Source organism: Peromyscus eremicus, chromosome 20 (assembly GCF_949786415.1).
Source record: "Peromyscus eremicus chromosome 20, PerEre_H2_v1, whole genome shotgun sequence".
NCBI classification, from domain to species: Eukaryota; Metazoa; Chordata; class Mammalia; order Rodentia; family Cricetidae; genus Peromyscus; species Peromyscus eremicus.
The window spans coordinates 11999358-12019764 of record NC_081436.1 but is presented as its reverse complement, the minus strand read 5'-3'; the positions used below and the strand labels follow the sequence as shown (position 1 = coordinate 12019764).

The window sequence follows — 20407 nt, the reverse complement described above, 5'->3', positions numbered from 1 at the left end:
CCTTTGTTTGCCTATATGCATAAAGCCATGTTAAATAACACTAAGATGATTTAATTTCTGAATAAAGCACAGTGTAGTTCTCTGCCTCATACCGTGGGAAGTGCACCTACCTGCGCTGACTTCCTTTTCCTCCTCCTCGATGCTGTTTCTGATGCTGTCATACTCCTCGTCAATAGTCTGATTGCCACGCATCTGAGACAAAATTCTGCGGGCCTTCTGAGTCTGTCCTTTCTGAATAAGCCAGCGAGGGCTTTCGGGCAAAAAGAGAAATCCAAGGAACTGTATAATGGCTGGAATTGCTGCAAGTCCCAACATGTACCTGCAATAAGAAGTATACCGACCTTGTGAGATTGTTCTTAGAGCACTGGGTATATATCCACTGTGGCGTCTAACAGCATTGAGTGTGCACTTACCACAGAGTCTAACCGTCCTGAGTGCTCGCTCATTCGACAAGGAATCTAAATACATGGAGCATGTACTTCCCAGAGTGTAACAGCACTGAGTCCGTGCTCATTCACAGGAGTATAACAACACTGAGTGTCCACACTTCCCAGAGTCTAACAGCACTCAGTACACACAACAGAGTCTGATGTCACAGAGTCCACATTTGCACAGAATTTGACAGCAGAATCCACACACATTCTCGAGAGTACAAAAACACTGAGTGTGCACACTCTCTGGAGTCTGATAGTATTGAGTCCCATGCTCCCCAGAACCTCAAATGACCGAGTCCAAATATAAACACTGGGTGGACACTCCCTGAAGTATAACAGCACTGAGCACAATGTACCAAGCATTTTGGGGTCACCAACCAGCTCCCACCTCATGACATGGAGACTTATTAGTTATGAATGCTCATCCTAGATTAGGCTCATTTCTGGCTAGCTCTTTTAACTTAAATTAAGCTGTTTCTCTTTATCTACCTTTTGCTTTGGGACTTTTTACCTTCTTTCTGTCTATCTTACTTTCACTGCTTCGTACACCTGTCTGTCTGGAGGCTGCCCGGCTTCTTGTCCCCGGCACGTCCCTCTCCTTCTCCTTGTTCTCTTCTTTCATTCCTCTCGAGCCTAGATTTCTCCTCCTGTTTATTCTCTCTCTGCTGGCCTGCCCCGCCTATCCTTTCTCCTGCCTATTTATTGGCCATTCAGCTCTTTATTAGAGCAATCAGGTGCCTTAGGCAGGCAAGGTGAAACAAATGCAACACACCTTTACATAATTAAACAAATGCAACACATCTTTTCATAATTAGACACACAGCCTTACAGCATTAAACAAATGCAGCATAAACAAATGTAGCACACCTTTACACAGTTAAAGTAATATTCTGCTGCATAAACAAATGTAACACATCTTTGCCTAATTAAAATCATATTCCACAACATACATATTTACAAAAGAGTCTAACAGAACCGAATACACACTCACCAGAGTCCACCACCACTGAATACACACTCACCACTGAGCCTAATAGTACTAGTGTGTTCTCATTTGCCAGAGTCCAAAAAACACTTAGTGTGTACACCTTGGAGTCTGAAAACTGAGTGCACACTCGCCATAGTCTAAAAACACTGAGTGTGTACTCCTCAGATTCTAACAGCACCGTGTACACACTTACCATGGAGTTCAACAGCAGTGAGTGTGCATTCATTCACCATAGAGCCTAAAAACACTGATTTGCACTCCTAAGATTCTAACAGAACTGAGTACACAGCACAGAATCTAAAAGCACTGTGTGTATAGTCATTCACCAGAATCTAAATACACTGTGTGCACCCCCAAAGTCTAACAGCTCTGAGGGCACACTTGCCAGAGAGTGTAACAGCAGTGAGTACACACCCCAGATTCTAACAGCACTAAGTGCTCACTCATTCATCAGAGTACAAAAAGAGGACATGCTCCTCAGAGTCTACACTACTGAGTACACACTCACCAGAGTCTAACAACAGTCAGTGCACACTCACCACAAAGCCTGAGAACACTGAGTACATACTCACTCCAGAGTCTAACAGCAATGACCATACACTTAATTACCAGTCTAAAAACACTGTGTGAGCACTCTCCAGAGCAGTGATTCTAAACTTTCCTGATGCTGCGACCCTTTACTACAGTTCCTCATATTGTGGTGACCCCCTAACCATGAAATTATTTTCATGACTACTTCATAAATGTAATCTTGCTACTGTTATGAGGTATAATGTAAATATTTTTGGAGTTAGAGGTTTGCCAAAGGGGTGGCAACCCACATGTTCAAAACCGCTGCTCTAGAGTCTAGCAACACTGAGTACACACTCATCACAGAATTTGGTGTTTGTGTGGAGCACAGAAATATTTAATAATTTTTAACCAGATTTTATTCACTAGAAAAGAAATGTTACTTTATGCTGTGCTGAAACTGAAAATGAGAAAAATCTAATAATTTCTTTCATACAGATTATAATTTTTAATAATAGGCAAACGTCATAATTATATTTCTGCATTCTAAATCAAACAAATCATGCAAAGCACCATGACAGCCCTCCGTATATAATATGTCCAATATACACAACAGAAGTATAGTGTGCAAAACCTCTGTGTCTCCTGTCGATACAAATTCCATGCATAAGTTCCAAGGCAGAGCTCCTATGGTCTGGGTAAGTGTCTCCTAAAAGCTCCATGCTGAAGGCTTCTTTGCCAGCCTATGTTGTTATTGGGAGAGGGTAAACCTTTAAGAAGCGGGGGCTAGTGGGAGAAAGTCAGTTGACTGGGAAATTTTCTCAAGGGAGCTATTGGGACCCCAGACCTTTCCTCTCTCCTTTGGCCTCCTAGCACCCATGAGGTGATCAAGTCCCTTCACAATGAACTGTAGTCATGATGTCCTGCCTTGACGCAAAAACTTTGAGCCAAAACAGACCTTTCCTCCTGAAGAGTGTAGTATCTAGGGTGTGCTGTCCCACAAAAGCAGAGAACCAACCCCGGATTAAGAGTTATCTGATACAATGTGTACTTTTCATGAGACTAAGTGCCTGAAATTGCTTCCTTTGTGTTTTGTTAACAGTTTTTGTTTGTTTTGCTTTGTTGTCTGAAATATCATCTTGCTATATTTAGCCCATACTGGTCTACAACTTGTGGTCTCCGTCCCTCTCTCATAAGAGCTAGCATCACAGAGATATCCATCATGCCTTGCAACAAGTTTTTCCTTAATAGTTATTTCTGCTTTTTGAGTAATTTTTTAAAGTAATTTCCCTATTTCATTTTGCTGTGAGGCATCAGTTCACCATGATTAAGGAATAAATGGCTTAAAGCAGAGAAGATGGAGATAGAAACAAATAATTGTGACCAAGTGGCTAAAAACAGAAAAAATTTAATTATCCATTATTTTCTTTTAAGTGCGTACTCTTTTTTTTTTTGGGGGGGGGGGGTTTCGAGACAGGGTTTCTCTGTGTAGCTTTGCGCCTTTCCTGGAACTCGCTTTGGAGACCAGGCTGGCCTCGAACTCACAGAGATCCGCCTGGCTCTGCCTCCCGAGTGCTGGGATTAAAGGCGTGCGCCACCACCGCCTGGCGTTAAGTGCGTACTCTTATTGACTGGGAAAATGATAAAAAAAAATAAATAAAAATAAAAAAATAAACAAAATGTTTGTTTGTTTTCACCAAAGAAGGAACAAACATTATAGCATGAGTCCAGATGTCCATACCAAGACTTCTTCAGAAAGGCCTCCTAATGACTCCAACTAAAGTGGCTGGGTTAAACTTCCAGGTCTCTGCAAGTGGAATTTCCATGAATACAGGACACCCTCACGTCTCCTGATGATACAAATCCCATGCATACATTCTAAGGTAGATTTATGATGACAAATGTCAGAAGGCCACTTTATGCTCATAAGCAGCCCTAACCACATTTACAATTTAATGAAAGGTCCTCCGATTTGATGTGCTTTGCAAAGACAGTCTATCTTTTAAGTCACGCTAAACCCATAGCAAAGCAATTTAAAGGCTCCCAGAGAGAGATCTCATGATGTAAGGCAACTGCTTTCTATGCAATTGTGTTTTAATTCTAAAAACAAAAGAGGAAAATTACAATTATGATTTGGGTATTAAGAATACCACTTACTATAAACTGCACAATAAACCTATAGGTAGAATCAGAAAAAAAGTAAGAATCAGAGAGTGAACCAAGTATTTATGAATGAATGATGGAGCAGATGACATAGGCCTTACTGCCTATGCTGTGTGATTATACCAACACTTAATGCCTCCGTGCAGCCCACAGAGGATATATTTTTTATCACAGTTTAGGTATGCTGCTCCACCTCGATGTCTATCATCTGAATTTTCACATTCCCTCACTAGCAGAGTACTGGCAGTGAAGCATCTTGCACATAGATGTCATCTGGTAAACATTTTATGAACTGAAAGGCTAATAGCTATGCACTGAAACCTCTGTGTTATTCCACAGGAAGTAACTATGTGCAGACTCACGTAGCATCATTTCAGGTAGCAAGTCTTCTAGATCATTTAGCTCTGCAAAATTACTTGCCCAGTAACCCTCCTGAACAAAACACTGTTACTCTAGATATGATCAGATCCTCTCTCTTCAAGCAGTTCTTCAGATGAGAACGAGGGAGATCAACTCACATAAATATATTTGCTTGGCTATTTCTCCTTAAGATGTTAATATATACAACCAAATTTCTTACTTAAGTGAGCATTTTATTGCTGTAAATAAATGGGAGTTATAGCTTCTCTTAAAGAATGTAGAGGATCTGTTGGGCTAGAAGAGCAGTTCAGAGCACATATGCAGTAAAGACTTGGGTTCAATTCCATAGCATAAAACAACTAATAAGCAACAATAAAAAAGTGGCTGTCCTATACTATCAATTATTTTAAAAAACCAGACTTTTTATCTTCTAGTATATATTAAATATATTGGGTTAGGAATTAAATAAGATTTACCCATAGATGAAAACTTTCCTGTTTCATTTTCTGTCTTTGGAATGACTAAAAAGCTGCAAAAATAAATATAGAAACTGCATCATCTTCAGATGCAAAATGTACACATAATTCTCTTTGCTACTTGCTATTAAACCTGAGTATAATATTTCTATAATTTTTTTTTGTTTTTTCGAGACAGGGTTTCTCTGTGTAGCTTTGCGCCTTTCCTGGATCTTGCTCTGTAGACCAGGCTGGCCTCAAACTCACAGAGATCCGCCTGCCTCTGCCTCCCGAGTGCTGGGATTAAAGGCATGCGCCACCACCGCCCAGCTTATTTTTATAATTTTTATAATTTTTTTATAAATTTTAAAAAAATGGAAGAGAAGAAAAGAAAGATAGAAAAAAAAAAAGGAAAATGCAAACTTAACATGAACCCATGCATAAGTGGGCTGTGGAAGCCAGAATGCTTTAGACCCCGAGCCCTTTGGAACAGGACATTTCAAGAGCCGGGTGTAAAACTTAAGCCTGTACAGCAGGAGGACAGAGAGCGGCACCCTCTGCCAGTCTTTCTCTTTGCAAAGACAAGTCAGAAAAACTAAAAATACTGTACACACTGATATTGTCCACCTACTTTCTAAAAGTAAAAGGAAGGAGTCATTTAATCTATTTTAACTATCCTTGCTGATAGGATATATTCTAACAGAAGAAAACCCATAGGATTGTAGAAACCCACTGCACAGGATGGGTAGTAGCTGTGATATATAACTAGCAAGAACAGATTGGATCCTGTTTCATACCATGGTTTTATTAAGTGCTCCCCTAAACATGTAGGCCAGCAGCTGGTTATGCTATTGTGTGGTGATGAAACCTTCAAGAAACAAAGAAGTTCTGGAGTCAAGGCTGGAGGACCTTATTCTCCTCAACAAGCAAATAGGTTAGGTCCTAGAAGCATGCCCTTGGAAGGGCTGCTTCCTGTCTACGTGCTTCTCAGCTGCCAAGAGGTCAGCGTCTGTCCCTGCCATATGCCACTATGTGGTTCTGACCATCACTTTCTGTCCCATTCCATGCTAGAAAAGCAAAGGCTAGATGATCATGAACTGAGACCTCCAAATGCATTTCTCTTTTTAAGTTAATTATCTCAAATATTTTGTTAGCAGAACTGAAAGGCTGGTTAACATAGTTCAGGTATACTATCCACAAGACTCCCCTGGTCAAGTTACTCATCTGTGCACACAGGACGGTGTCCTGTTCCCTAGCACTGCTGGGAGCGGTTCGTGACAAACAGTTCCTAGTTCATTTAGCAGAGAGGTTGCTCAGCTAAAATGTTGCACCTCCTTGGGGTGCCTAACCTTGTGAGCAATTCCACATTGATCTGCTACAGCTATGTCTCCCCCCAGTCTCCAGCAGGGAGAACTATCCAATATCTTTCTCTGGGAGAAAATTATTCTTCTGAAGATATGCATACCGGCGAGTGGGAAGGATTGCTGTTATACTGATGAAAAATTCAACCGAAGATAAAGAAGCAGAGAGCCATAAACTTAGCTCGGCTGTATCAAAGGCTGTCAATCTTCCAAATCCACAGAAATCAGGAACCAGTTGAATGACAAGAAGTCCTGTGATAAAAACTAACACAGGCAACCCCTAGCGACCAGGAAACCTCATTAGTATAAGCTAAAGCAAGGGTTCTGAATCCAGAATTCACATGTGAATCCCCCAGGGGGCAGTTTAAATACGCCAGTATCTATGCCCCACCTTCCCCAGGGGTTGTGATTAATTGGTCTGGGCTCTGAGCCCAGAGAATTCTATTTCATTAAAAGCGCTCCCCGGGTGGTGCTAATGTGCAGTTGAGTCCAAGAACCACAGATCTAAACATTTTAAAACCCCAGGGGTAAAAATAAACAACAAACACCCAAGATCTCAAGGAAAAGCCATTTATCTTGAGGAGGTAAAAAGGTACAACAGGCTGATAAGGGAAAAACTGGCTGACTCTAGAAAAAAAAGATGGGAGCACTGATGCGTTTTGAAACTCTTTAAAATATCCTTAGCATCATGGTAAGACATCTTTTAAAATACAGAGACCTTGACATTAACGGGGTCACGGCTAGCAGTTTCACCACGACCTGCCCACCAGAAAATGAAGGATGGAGCAGACCCTCTGCGGCTGCAATGCTTCCAGATGTTGTCGGCCAAGTAGAACAGCCCCATCTCACTCAAAGTAAGCTTACTTCTCAGTTCCAAAAGGCTGAGTCTCTGAGAATCCCTAATCTGTCACTGCTGGGTCCCTGCTGCCCCACAATGGCTCGGCTGGTCAGATGTGCTACAGCCACGAACATCGTACAGGCCCTTCACAGAACTGCACCATTGTTTCCAAGGCATCCTGCCTGTGCAACTTCAGAATCTTCTGACAAGAGGCCATTTCAGGCACAGGATTCTGCAGTCCACAGTAGCCACCCGCTTCTATGAACTAGGCTGTGGGTTAATTAGCATGCTCTTTGTCAATCCCAAATACATAAAAATCTACTTGAACATACATGCTCAGCTGGTTCATGGAACACTTTACAACAGCAATAATAGCTAACTAAGGATGCCAGCTACGTGCTAAGCACTATATCCAAGATATAGGATACGCACCATCTTCACAACAATCCAAGGACATAGCTAGCATTATCAACCTCACTTTAATGATTAAGAATGAAACACCAAATGGGACTTTTTAAAGAGAAGCCAAGGACAGAATGTTAGGGTTTGCCTATGAAATCTCTCACAAGTCCATGCTGGTGGCGCTGGTGAGTGAGGTGAGGGGCACATCGGAGGGACTTTTGGCAGATTGGATTGGTAGAAGCAGATGACTGGCCTAGCCCCTAATTCTAGTCTAAGACTCTCTCTTGTTTTCTCATCTGCAATCGCAATATGCCTACACAAACTCCTGCCGCTACAGCTGTAGCCCCAGTGGCCATGCCCTCCTTCCATGGAACTGTGTGCTCACACACTCTCTGACAGCTGCAGACTCCAAACCTCTCCCATTTATTTTCATAGCCGTAGAAAATCTTGATGGGTTTTTGCAATTCTAAGACAATCCTTAGTGACAGTCTTTGAAAGTCTGCCTTGAGCATAGCCAGGACTTGAGAAAGATTATCTAATAACATCCAGTACTGTTTATATAAAACTGAAAAAAAAATCAAGTCACAAAATTAGATCTGTAGTTATAACCATCTCTTTTGAACTTTGTGTTTATACCCATTTGCTGCTAATTAGCAAATCAAGTCCATGTTGGATCACTCTGAACAGCTCAAATAAATTACAAGACTATTATAAATAATCAGAGGGTGTCTATGTTTTATTCTCAAAAGCTCCTTAGTTTTGTGGGCTTCATGGTGCTCCACATAACAGTTCACACACTACCTTTGAGCCTGTATGCTTCCAAATTGGCAGGCCTTCACAAATAACAGCAAACATTTTTGTTTCTTTTCACTGAAAATAAAGAGTCTGCTATTAGAATCAGTAGATTCTTTGAAATCTACTGAATGAAGATTTATGTTGGCTTAGAATGCTATGCCAGGATTTTTTGTGTTCTCTCTGAGTCAATAGTCAGTGTTTATCCGACAAAAAAAAATTCTTCTGAATGTATATGAAGGCCCAAGAACTAGGCTCATCACCAAGCGTAGCAAACAAACCTAATCAGCAATGGTGCAATGCTGCATCAATCTGAAAATAAACTTTCTAGTTAATGGTTGCCAATGGAAAGCAGAGTGGAATAACTCCAGACCCCTCAGACCACACCAGGAATAGTGTCCAGGCAGCCCTGCATTCAGAGCTAGTTACTCAGTGTTCCTGTGGCTGGGGGCTGTCATCTTAACTTCTCACATACTTAAGTAGCAACTGTATGGATGGTCTGTTTACTGAGAGTACTCTATCATATACCAATGGGAAAACATCTGCACAATAACACCGTCAAAAAGACGACACTGAGCCGGGCGGTGGTGGCGCACGCCTTTAATCCCAGCACTCGAGAGGCAGAGCCAGGCAGATCTCTGTGAGTTCGAGGCCAGCCTGGGCTACCAAGTGAGTTCCAGGACAGGCGCAAAGCTACACAGAGAAACCCTGTCTCGAAAAACCAAAAAAAAAAAAAAAAAAGACGACACTGGTTTTGGTCACCTGATATACTATACATTACAGAATTGGTGTCTCACCACTCCATTTCAACAGTAAGCAATTAAAATAAGAAAGTTGGGCTAGAGAAATGGCTCACTGGTTAGGAATGCTTCCTGTTCTTCCGGAGGCCCTGAGATTGGTTCCTTCCATATCAGGAGGCTTATAGTTGCCCATAACTCCAACACCGGGAGATCCAACATCTTCTTCTGGCCTCCTCCACACATACACATACACCATACACATAATTTAAAAATAAATCATACATTTTTAAAATAAGGAAATTGCCAGACTGAGATTTTGGTGCATTAGCTTAACTCTCCTTTGTCACCAAAGACCACGCAGAAGATCATCACTGATGACACATAGATAATCACGTGAGCTAATCACGACACAAGGCTTGGGAAGAGGGCTGCATAAAGAAAAAGTTTCCACGTGTTACACTTTGAATATTTCAGTTTACTTCCCACTGATTTATAATCAGCAAATAAGCAATGTCTGTGCTACCTCAAGAAAGCTTCTTTGTAAACATATAAAACAAACACCACCAAATAAATAAATAAATGCAACGATCCGTGCTTGATGTATAAACCCTAAAAGTAACTTTATATCAGTATTTAGTGGCTTGGAAAATGTTATTTAGACATACTCTGACAGAAAGAGACTGACACTGTTTAAATCAATGAGGCATTATGTACATGTTAGTTTTAAACTAAATGGCAAAGTACATGAAGACTTCTACCAAATTAGTACAGGATTGTTTCTATAAGAACTCCCCATCTAACAACTCTCTCTGTATGTCTTTCTCTCTGTCTGTCTCTCTCATGTTTGTGTGTGTGTGTGTGTGTGTGTGTGTGTGTGTGTGTGTGTGTGTGTGTGTGAGACAGAGACAGAGACAGAGACAGAGACAGAGAGAAATTGATTGATTGACTGATCGATTCCTCCTAGAGAATCTTCTACACAAAGTTTAAAACTAGAGATTACGGAAGTGTGGTAATGATAAACAAATACCCCTTGCTTCATAGAGCTCACATACTAGAAATTTTGTATGAAATAAGACAATTTAATTGAATGATGGGGCTTTTAAAAAGGACAAGTGTCATAAGATTTATTTCTATGGAAGCTTTTTTCATGGTAAAGACAGACATTTGGCACACATCTATAAATCCAGAACTTCGGAGATGGAGACAATTGAACAACAATAACAACAACAACAATAATAATAATATAATACATAATGTAATATAATGCATCATAATAATAAGCCCAAGGTCCTGTCTTAAAAAGACAAAAATAAATCCAGTGGCCAGTGTAGAAACGGAAGAGTGTGATGGAACCAGTATGAGGCTCACAGTAACGTTTCTCCAGTACTTGGGATCAAACCCTTGCAAGATACTCTGCAAGACTTATCAGGAAATGAGTGCACTCTGTAACCACCAGACCAGACCAGAACATTTCTACCACTCAAGAAGCTTCCTTTACACTCACCCTTTGCCAGTTGGTCATCACAGCCAGGGTCAATGGCTGGTAAGGTTCATGTGCCTGGGATTTAGTTTCCTGCTGATGAACCTCATGGAAAACCGTGGAACACAGGCTACTTTGTGTCTCTCTTCTTTTAGGCAGCAAGTCTTATTCTTCACTAACATGGGCCTGGGTGCAGTTCACTGAAGGAATGTGTGCCTACCTGCAACCCTGTCTAAGAGATACACACCTCCTTCCATCTTTTCTAGAACTTGCCAGTGAAATTATCTGGCTGGTAGGTGAAGAGCCATACTTCCATTTACTTAGAAATGCAAGGAATTTTTTATTTTCCATTTTAGCTTGTGTGCATTTTTGATAAAGTATGACTGTTAAGTACCATGCCCATTCTAACTTGTTGAAGTTGCTGTTTATAAAATTTTAATGGTATTATAACATCCAGAGGGATGGCACACCCTCTTTTATTCTTGGCATTAATAATACAAGCTTTTATCTTTTTTCTTAGTAAAATGAGTCACAGCCACCTCATTAATTTTATTAATCTCACAGAATCAACTCTATTGCCTTTCTATTATTATACCTTCTGCTTGTTTTACTGTTCCAAACCTTACTTTTGAGTCTAACAACTTCAACAATTATCTCCCTCCTCCTCCTCCTCCTCCTCCTCCTCCTCCTCCTCCTCTTTCTCTTCTGACAGGGTCTCCCTGTGGTCTGGCCCTCACTATGCAGAACGTCTAGCCTGGGACTGACTAGAGATCCACCTGCCTCTGCCTCTGCCTCTGCCTCTGCCTCTCTGCCTCTGCCTCTGCCTCTCTGCCTCTGCCTCTGCCTCTCTTCCTCTGTCTCTCTGCCTCTGCCTCTGCCTCTCTACCTCTGCCTCTCTGCCTCTGCCTCTCTGCCTCTGCCTCTGCCTCTGCCTCTGCCTCTGCCTCTGCCTCTCAGTGCTGGGATTAAATGTGTGCACCATCACGCTTGCCATTTTTCTAGTTTCTTCACATGAAAGTTGGAACAGGACTTCAAGCCTTTTCTCTAAGATCACCATTTAAAGCTACACATTTTTATATACTATAGCTGTATCACCTGCTTGAATATATTTTTTTTTCTGACTTTCCTTAGAACATGTCTTAGTTACTTTTCTATTGCTCTGCTAAAACACCATGACCAAGGCAACTTATACAAGCAGGTGTTTAATTTGGGCTTAGGACTTTCCAGGGTTAGAGTCTGCCATGAAAGTATACAGCACGGCAGTGAGAACAACTCGGTTTGCATCCTGACTGAAGTAGGAGGCAGAAAGAGACACTGGGAATGGTGTAAATCTTTTGAAAATTCAAAGCCTGTCTCCCCAATGGTACACCTCCTCCAACAAGGCCACAACTTCTAATCCTTCTCCCAAAAGTTCCACCAAATAAGAAGCAAGTAGTCAAACATAAAAACCTATAGAAGCCATTCTTATTCAAACCACCACAGATCTATAAGTTACTTAGAATATATTGCTTCAATTTCCAAATATTTGGAACTTTCTTGGCTATTATTTTTTGCTAAAATAAAATAATTATTACTATTAATTTTTAGTTTAATAATGGGAGGACATAGTCTAAACATGTAATATAATTTATTAAAAATCTTATTAACATGCATTTTATACTCAGCACCTAGCCAATGTTTGCCAAATAAAATCTGACAGAAACTTGATAAATAATATATATGAACATTATTGGGTGTGGCAATCAAAAGTCAATCAAAAGGCAAGGAACTTAATGGTGTTATATTACTTCTATAATATGTTATCTATTTTTATTTAATTGTTCTATCCTTTGATAATAAACTATTTAAAAATCTCCAAACAGGATCAAGATTTGCCTATTCTCCCGTTCTACTAATTTTAATGTGATAAAACAAATATTTTTGCCCATTTCGTCATTTGAAGTATGCATCTCTCTACCACTAAGGACATGCACTCTGTGAGGCACCAGCAGCCACTATCTTCTGATGTCTCTATCTTGAAGCTTTCATCTGGTCTTCCACATTTCTATCATCACTGGTGCTTCTGGCAAACGGGCTCTTTGATCACGATGAACCATCCTAATCTCTACTGACACCACTTTAAGTCCACCCTACTAATATCACAGCACCTCATTTCTGTTATTATAGTCCCGTCTTTTTACTTCTTTATCTAAAGCATAAAACATTTATCTTTTAGGCAAGGTATATTTGTGTCCTTATTTGGTTATACAGTGATAGTTTTTATACTTTTAGATATATTGTTTTAACAGATAATATAAGAGTTACTTTGCTAAAGCTACATTTTAAGTACACTGTTTAGTTATGTGCTTTCCATCTGCCCCATCTGTTATTTACTCCTGTGTTTTTACTACCTTACATTTCTATAGTACATCAAACTATTTTAAGTATTCTATATTAATCCTTATAAGGGCTTCTTAGCTGTTGCCTTTCATATATTCTAGTGGTTGTTCTAAGGAAAAAAGAATGAGTCATCTGTTAGTTTACCATGTACTATGTGTACAAATCACAAGTACATAATTCCATTCAATGCCCCTGTCTTTGCCATTGTCATCTTAAAATGGTTGAGAAAGTACAACGGTTTCCCACATACCCCTTCTCTCTACTCATGCTTCTTCCCTTGTTATCAACATTCCCCATCCATGTGGCACATTCATATAATCAGTGTATCAACTGTATGGACTATCAACATTATGCACAGTTCACTCTCGAAGGAGTGTAGTCCATAAGTTTGGACAAATATACAGAAGCATATCTACCATGTTGACATTGTACAGTAATTGTCATTCAAGATCTTCTATGCTCTGGTCATCAACAGATTTGTACACTCTGTCCATAGTATAGAATGGTCTTCTTCAGGGAGATTTGTCTTCTACAAACCTCTCTTGCCATTGCCAACATTCATTTACTTTTCACTTGGGGAAACTCAGAGAACTGAAGGTGGGAGTGATTTTTATTAGCAGAATTAGATGGATATAGAGGCTGAAGTTAATGCTTTCTGAAAACAACAGCAAGCAATATCTAGTATCATTTAGGAGTTCTTAAGAATATTCATAGCTATTCAGTCATTTAATCCATACAATAACACCATTGCTGAAGTTATCAGCTACATGAGGATATAAGACCTTAGATCAACCAACTCACACCATGAAAGTAACCTTTCAACTACACTCCTTATTACACTAGAATATCTTTATTTATGTCTTATGTCTTAATTCTATCAATAGCACATTATAGACATCTTCAGCATTCAGATTTGTAATTTTAATCAAGCTATTAACCCATAATTAATGTGTGTTCCAAATTCATTTTTGTCAAAATGGTAATGGAATTATTTTAAGATAGAGATCAACTCATACTCTATTCTTTCCTTACTAATTATCACTAATTATAATTATAAAAAACATGAATTTGTTTTCAGAAAGCATTATCCTTCAAATGATATACAAATAATGTTCTTATTAACATTCAAATAACATCTCATTGATGAGGTTTTTAAAACTGTTAAAAGTATAAGTGATTCTGGAAGAGAGGGGAGCTCACCACTTCACCAGTACAATCAGTTTCTTTAAAAAATTCTCTAAGGGGCTGGAGAGATGGCTCAGCGGTTAAGAGCACTGGCTGCTCTTCCAGAGGACCCAGGTTCAATTCTTAGCACCTGGACTGCAGTTTACAACCATCTGTATGTAACTCCAGTTCCAGTGAATCCAGTATTACATTCTGGCCTCTGTGAGTCCCATGCATGCATGCAGTACACGAACATACATGCAGGCAAACGCGCATACACATAAAGTAGAATTATAAAAGTATGTTAAAAATTATCTGAGACTTGCAAGCAAACAAAATCAAACTTACTATGTTCTTAAAGCAATGGATAACTATTTAATTTTTTTTTTAAAAAAAGCTATGCCACGATGGATTTAAAGTTCTATCCATCCCCATGGCAGACTAACCTTCTACTGCCGCTACTAAATTCCCAGATGGCTGAAGCCCCTCCCTCGCTCCTACCACTTTTCCTTGACTGGATGTGACTGGCTCTGACTGACAGAGGTTTATATAGTAGAAATGACATTTTCCCATCTCCGAAGACAATGTTCCCTCCAAGAGCCAAAGACTAGCTAACAAATACCCCAACATTAGGCATCAATGTTGAAACACTGGTCAGGATCATCCAAGGGATTCCCAAAACATTATAAGCTATTGCTATTGCCCTTATGTCCCTATTGCTGAACACACCATGAACTTCAGACACAGGGCCCAGAGGACCCAAGCTGGATCTGACCGGAAGCCTCTTCCCTGAGGACTAGCTCTCATGGTGCCAGAAGGAATCATGCAAGCTTCCAAAGGAGGGAGGCAGCCAAAAGTCCTGCCCAGCTATGAGATCTATAAACTACAATGACCAGCATGGCACAGTAACTCCCAGAATGCAGTAGCAGCAAGCATACCTTGTCAGTAAACAACAGCTCTCTAATTGGAAATAAGATCCATTCAACAAGAAGGAAAGCATGCCTGATACTGGAAACCTAAGCAATGATCCAGGGCTAGTGATGTCATGGATCTTAGAGGAGAAGCTACAACTGTTACTTTACTAACCCAGCCTTGTTCCCAACTACATTCTAAACATCTGTCCTTATAGCTACAGGAAAGTGTCATCCCCACCTGTCATCAAGGAAAGTTCTCCTTGCAAAAGATAAAAATCATTACAGAAAAACCGCAACCAATCAAAATGCAGACTTGTGAAACCCTGTCCCAACTGATAAATCTACGACCCAATGACCCAATTCCTTCATATAAGGCTCAGGGATCATTGCTGAAGAGGAGTGGAAAAATTATAAAAGTCAAACAAACGGAGTTTTCTGTGAGTTTTCTGTTGTGTCTCCTATGAAAGTCAGAAACTACAAAGTCTCACCAACACAGACTCCTAAATCTGACTGCAGAAGGATGACACCAATAAATAAAAGAGGATGGGAAAAAGCTCATGAGGCTGCAACCCTAAATAAAGAATTACAGGCAGCTCAGGAATGCCAAGAGTGGGAAAAATAGTCTTCCCCAGGGAAGAGCACACCCATTAGTTATTTAATGTTAAATGGTCAGCTATGAAAATATATATGCAAGTAACATCATATAGACTGAGCAGGTTGCATTTATATATTTAGTAATGGACACATACACACATGTGTAACAATTTATGAAAAAATGAGGCCATGAATTTGAAAGAGAGCAAGGAGGGGTATATGGGAGGGTTTGGAGGGAGGGAAGAGAAAAGAGAAATGATTTGAATATATTATAATCTCAAAAATAAAAAGTAACGAAAAATACAATTATAGTTAACCTATAATTTTTCTGTTTAAAAGAGATGTCTCCACATCCAGCTGATAGTCCTAGGAATTCAGCTGCTCTCTCTACTATTTGCTACCTTATGTACCCACAGCATAGGGTATGGTCAATTTCTTCCCACATTTTTGGGGAGAAATTAAGCTCAGAAGGACCCCACAATTTTTTCCCAGGTCTGTAGGTAACGAATGCACAGTAGAGGACTGATTTGGCTTTGGGGCTAGGATTATGTACTGATAGCAGTTACAGTAGTCTTCCCTCTCCAGGGTTCTCTACCACCCTATGCTCCACCCTCAGCAGCAAGCAAATACAGATCACAGTGTTCCTTTTCCTTTAGCTTTCCTTACAACATACCGACAGCGGTACTCATGCATCAGAACAGTAGATAACTATGAAGCTCATCTATGAAGGGCCTACTTTTTACCGAGTACTGGGTCAGATGTTAGGAATATGTTATGCATAAAATATTTTTCTTTCTACAATGATCTCACAAAATTAAGTTTTGTTTTGTTTTTTAGTTTTTTGAGACAGGGTTTCTCTGTGTAGTTTTGGTGCCTGTCCTGGATCTTACTCTGTAGACCAGGCTGGCCTCGAACTCACAGAGATCCGCCTGGCTCTGCTTCCCGAGTGCTGGGATTAAAGATGTGTGCCACTACCACCCAGCCAAGTTTTTGGGTTTGTTTTTTGTTTTTTTGTTTTCTCTCACATTTTTTGGGAAGAAATTAAGCTCAGAGGGATCACATGATTTGTCCCACATCTGCAGGTAATAAAAGAGCAGCAGAAGACAGATTTGGATTTGGGGCTGGGATTTTATCGCCCACTTTTAAGGGGACTGAGGCTTGCCCCAGCGATGCCACCTTTCCAGAAGTGTACCACACTCCTAAACATTTGACTTTATGGCCTTCTTGATGTCTTAACCACTACTAAAGACACTGTTGAGTGGTTAGCCTTTCAGTAGGAATGGGGCCTAAATACTATAGATATTATATATTTCAATCTATATCTATGATTGGTCACAACAGAAGTTTACCAAAATGCACTAGATGACTTGGCGATGTATATGTACATGTAAGTACTGACTTGTAAGTCTCAACTAAAAACTAGAAACACCAGATTAAAACAGTGGTAGCATCAAGCTTCCTCTCCTTTTCATCTACAGAGTAGAAAAGAAAGACTGAAGCTGCCCCTTCAATTTCCCAGCAATCTCTCTGTCTGTAGAGACTGCCTCCTCCAAGAGAAAGCAGGGTAGCAGATTTTTATTCCAATTGTGTATTTGGTTTAGCACGTCTTGAGAGAGGCAGACTCTCAGTGATGTCATGTGACTTCTCCTAAAGCTTTCTCACAGCTTATCCTAAGCCACGGGGCTTATGGTACGGCTTGGAGAGCAGTCCAGGTCCCCCTGTCTCCAACACACTGGAACCACCTCTTTGAGCTGCTTCAATGTCGCAAGGACCCGAGTCTCAGTCAACGTTCTGACAGAACTTACACAGTCCATGCTAAAAGAGCACTTGTTATAAGAAGCAATGGCACAAAGTAAGTTCAACAATACTGCATAGCCTGGAGTGCCTTTTAGTAACAATTTCCTAGAATACTTACATGAATTTGTTGTTTCAAACACTATAAAGCAATGAAGAAAAATCCCTTTAAGCTTTAACACAAATTTGTCTTTGTAAATATGCTTCACGTATTTAGTTTTAATGTTTATCTTTGTATTATCTTTCTCATTTATTTTGATTCAAATTATGATCAAGGAATAATTTTGTATTTTATTTTTACATAGATACCTTTTTATATGATCAATTCTGCATTTTTAAATACTGTTTCTTTCAGAGGAGAATGTAGCTTCCTAGACCCAAAAAAGAAGCTATATCTGCAGTTTATAAACAGCCTGTCAGTCACATATGTAACTCAAAACCTCCACATATATTTATCACATTATTATATGTGTAAAAGATTATACAGAGTATGAGAAGTATCACATAACCGCTTTAGAAAAACCAGTCTTCTGAAAATATCAATTCTTAATGGAAAGTTCCTTGTCTATCATTAAAATAAATATGTATTTCTTGACTGCTTTCAATTTTGCTGAATGCCACCTACTTACAAGTTAACTACAATGATTCAAGGTATCTCGATTTTTCCAGTGCCTCAAAGTTGTAGTTTCTTTGAATTCAAGGTAAGAACTATTCACAAACCTCCATCCATCCTTCTGCAGGTAACTGAAGGCTCCATCAATGACACTTGCAAAAAACTGGCCCCCTGTGATGAAGAGGGTATTAATGGTGACCAGTCGACCTCTCAGGTTGGGTGGAGAAACCTCTGCGATGTACACGGGCACGGTCATGGAAGCAATGCCTGCAGTGAGGAACCAAAGTACACATGAGATATTTGTGCAATTTCACTTGTAACTACACCTTTCTTCATTAAAGAATTTTCTTATTCATTTTACATACCAATCACAGATCCCCCTCTCCTCCCTCCCCGCCCCCGCCCCTCTCACTTTCACCCCCTCAACCCACCCTCTATTCCCTCCTCCAACAAGGCAAAGTCTCCTATGGGGAGTCCACAGAGCCTGGTAGATTCAGTTGAGGCAGGTCCAAGCCCCTCCCCCTGCATCAAGGCTATGCAAGGTGTCCCACCATAGGTAGTGGGCTCCAAAAAGCCTGCTCATGCACCAGGGATGGATCTTAATCCTACTGCCAGGGGGGCCCTTAAGCAGATCAAGCTGCACAACCATCTCGCTTATGCAGAGGGCCTGGTCCAGTCCCATGGAGACCCCACAGCTGCTAGTCTAAAGCTCATGAGTTCTCACTAGTTTGGCTTGGTTGTCTCTGTAGATTTCCCCATCACACTTATCCATGCTAGGACAAGATACATACACATATGGATACAGGCTTGCACTCTACTCTGGACACAGCTTATCACATATTCAAGATTTTGTTTGCGACTGATATGGGGCTATTGTATATAAGAAGTATGTGTGGTTCCAATCTCTGAATATTGTTTTTTATACTATTATTTAAATTAATTTATTTTAGTGTATTTTATTTAGTGAGGGCTTATGAAGCTGGTCATGAACAGAGTAGGTAAGCAAGAATGGTCTTGACCTTCTGATCCTCTTGCTTCTGCCTCTAAAGTGCCAGCTCACACTGTCATTTGAAAGCCCACATATAAAAGCAGTCCTACAATGACATGAAAGGCATAGATATGCTTTATAATTGTACAGACAATAGATATAAAATTATGCTCTAGAATGCTGTCATTGCTAAATTATTTTAGTTCATATGAAAATGTAATCAGATAACAGTGACAATAAAACACCATTCAATAATTGATATCAACTACTTGAAGTCATTTAGGAAAGATATACCAAATCTTTAAATTGGTTTTCTGATAATAACTTATTAAAGATACATTAGATATAAAACTTTAGACTCACAAATATTGGATAGATCAAATATTTTCTTTAATTTTGCCAACTACAAATGGACTGGATATTATAATTGTAATTCCTGCTTAATAACTGTTCTATTATATGTAATTTTACTATGTTAAAGTTAAACCTTCCTTTTTGTTTAGACAAAAACGGAGAAATGCCCTTGTACACTGGTTTAATAAAATGCTGTTTGGCCAATAGCCAGGCAGGAAGTATAGGCAGGGCAAGCAGACAAGGAGAATGCTAGGAAGAAGAAGGCTGAGCCAGGAGTCACCAGCCAGACACAGAGGAAGCAAGATGACAAGGCAGAGCTGAGAAAAGGTACCAAGCCACGTGGCTAAACATAGATAAGAATTATGGATTAAGTGTAAGAGCTAGTCAGTAATAAGCCTGAGCTAATGGCCACACAGTTCATAATTTTTTTTAAAAAATATATGTATCTTATTAAGTCATGTCAGTCAACTGCCCAGTTGTATATTTCTGAGGCAGCTGATAATACAGAACCTTTAGGACTCTACAGTCTGAAAAACATGATCTTCCGTGGACAAGAAAAATGGTATGGAGCTGGGGGTGGTGAGTAAAGTGCCTATATTCTTAGTTATAGAACTTCAAGCTTCGTGTCTCTAGATATTACAATCAATCCCTAGATTAGACAGAACATCAAAACTGCACCACAGACACCTGTAGAACTGCCTGTAAGGGACAGGTTTGCACTGAAGAAACCTGACACTTCCAGCCCAGGGGCCGTTGCACTTCAGGCACTGTCTGCCACATTCCACAGTCCAGGACATGTGTCTGCAGTTAGTGACAGCAATACCTGTACTTCTCAAGGAACAACTGATTTTCAGTGGTGACAGAGACTGACCCCAGGGGTTCGTGCAGGCTGGACACCACCACTAAGCTAGACCCTCAATTCATCCCCCATCTTTGTTTGTCAATCACTGCCATAAATCACCTAGTTCTCGCTCACACAAGTACTGTTAGCTAATGGACTGTACCCTGGATCTCTCATTTTCCTCCTTTCTCTAGACAGAGGCCCACTTCCACCCTGGGTTTTGACCTTCACTAAATTCCCTGC

At 40.1% G+C, this 20407-nt stretch overlaps 1 protein-coding gene across 1 annotated transcript in view; it reads right to left on the bottom strand.

Annotated features, from left to right (window-relative positions):
• Nucleotides 1-20407, bottom strand: part of Slc2a13 (solute carrier family 2 member 13) — a 290023-nt gene that overhangs the window by 216318 nt on the left and 53298 nt on the right. Inside the window, exons 2-3 of the mRNA XM_059247592.1 lie at nucleotides 18089-18248; nucleotides 111-319 (exon numbers count right to left, since the gene is read on the bottom strand). Coding sequence (XP_059103575.1) covers nucleotides 111-319; nucleotides 18089-18248 — 369 coding nt within the window. The remainder of the gene's footprint in view (nucleotides 1-110; nucleotides 320-18088; nucleotides 18249-20407) is intronic.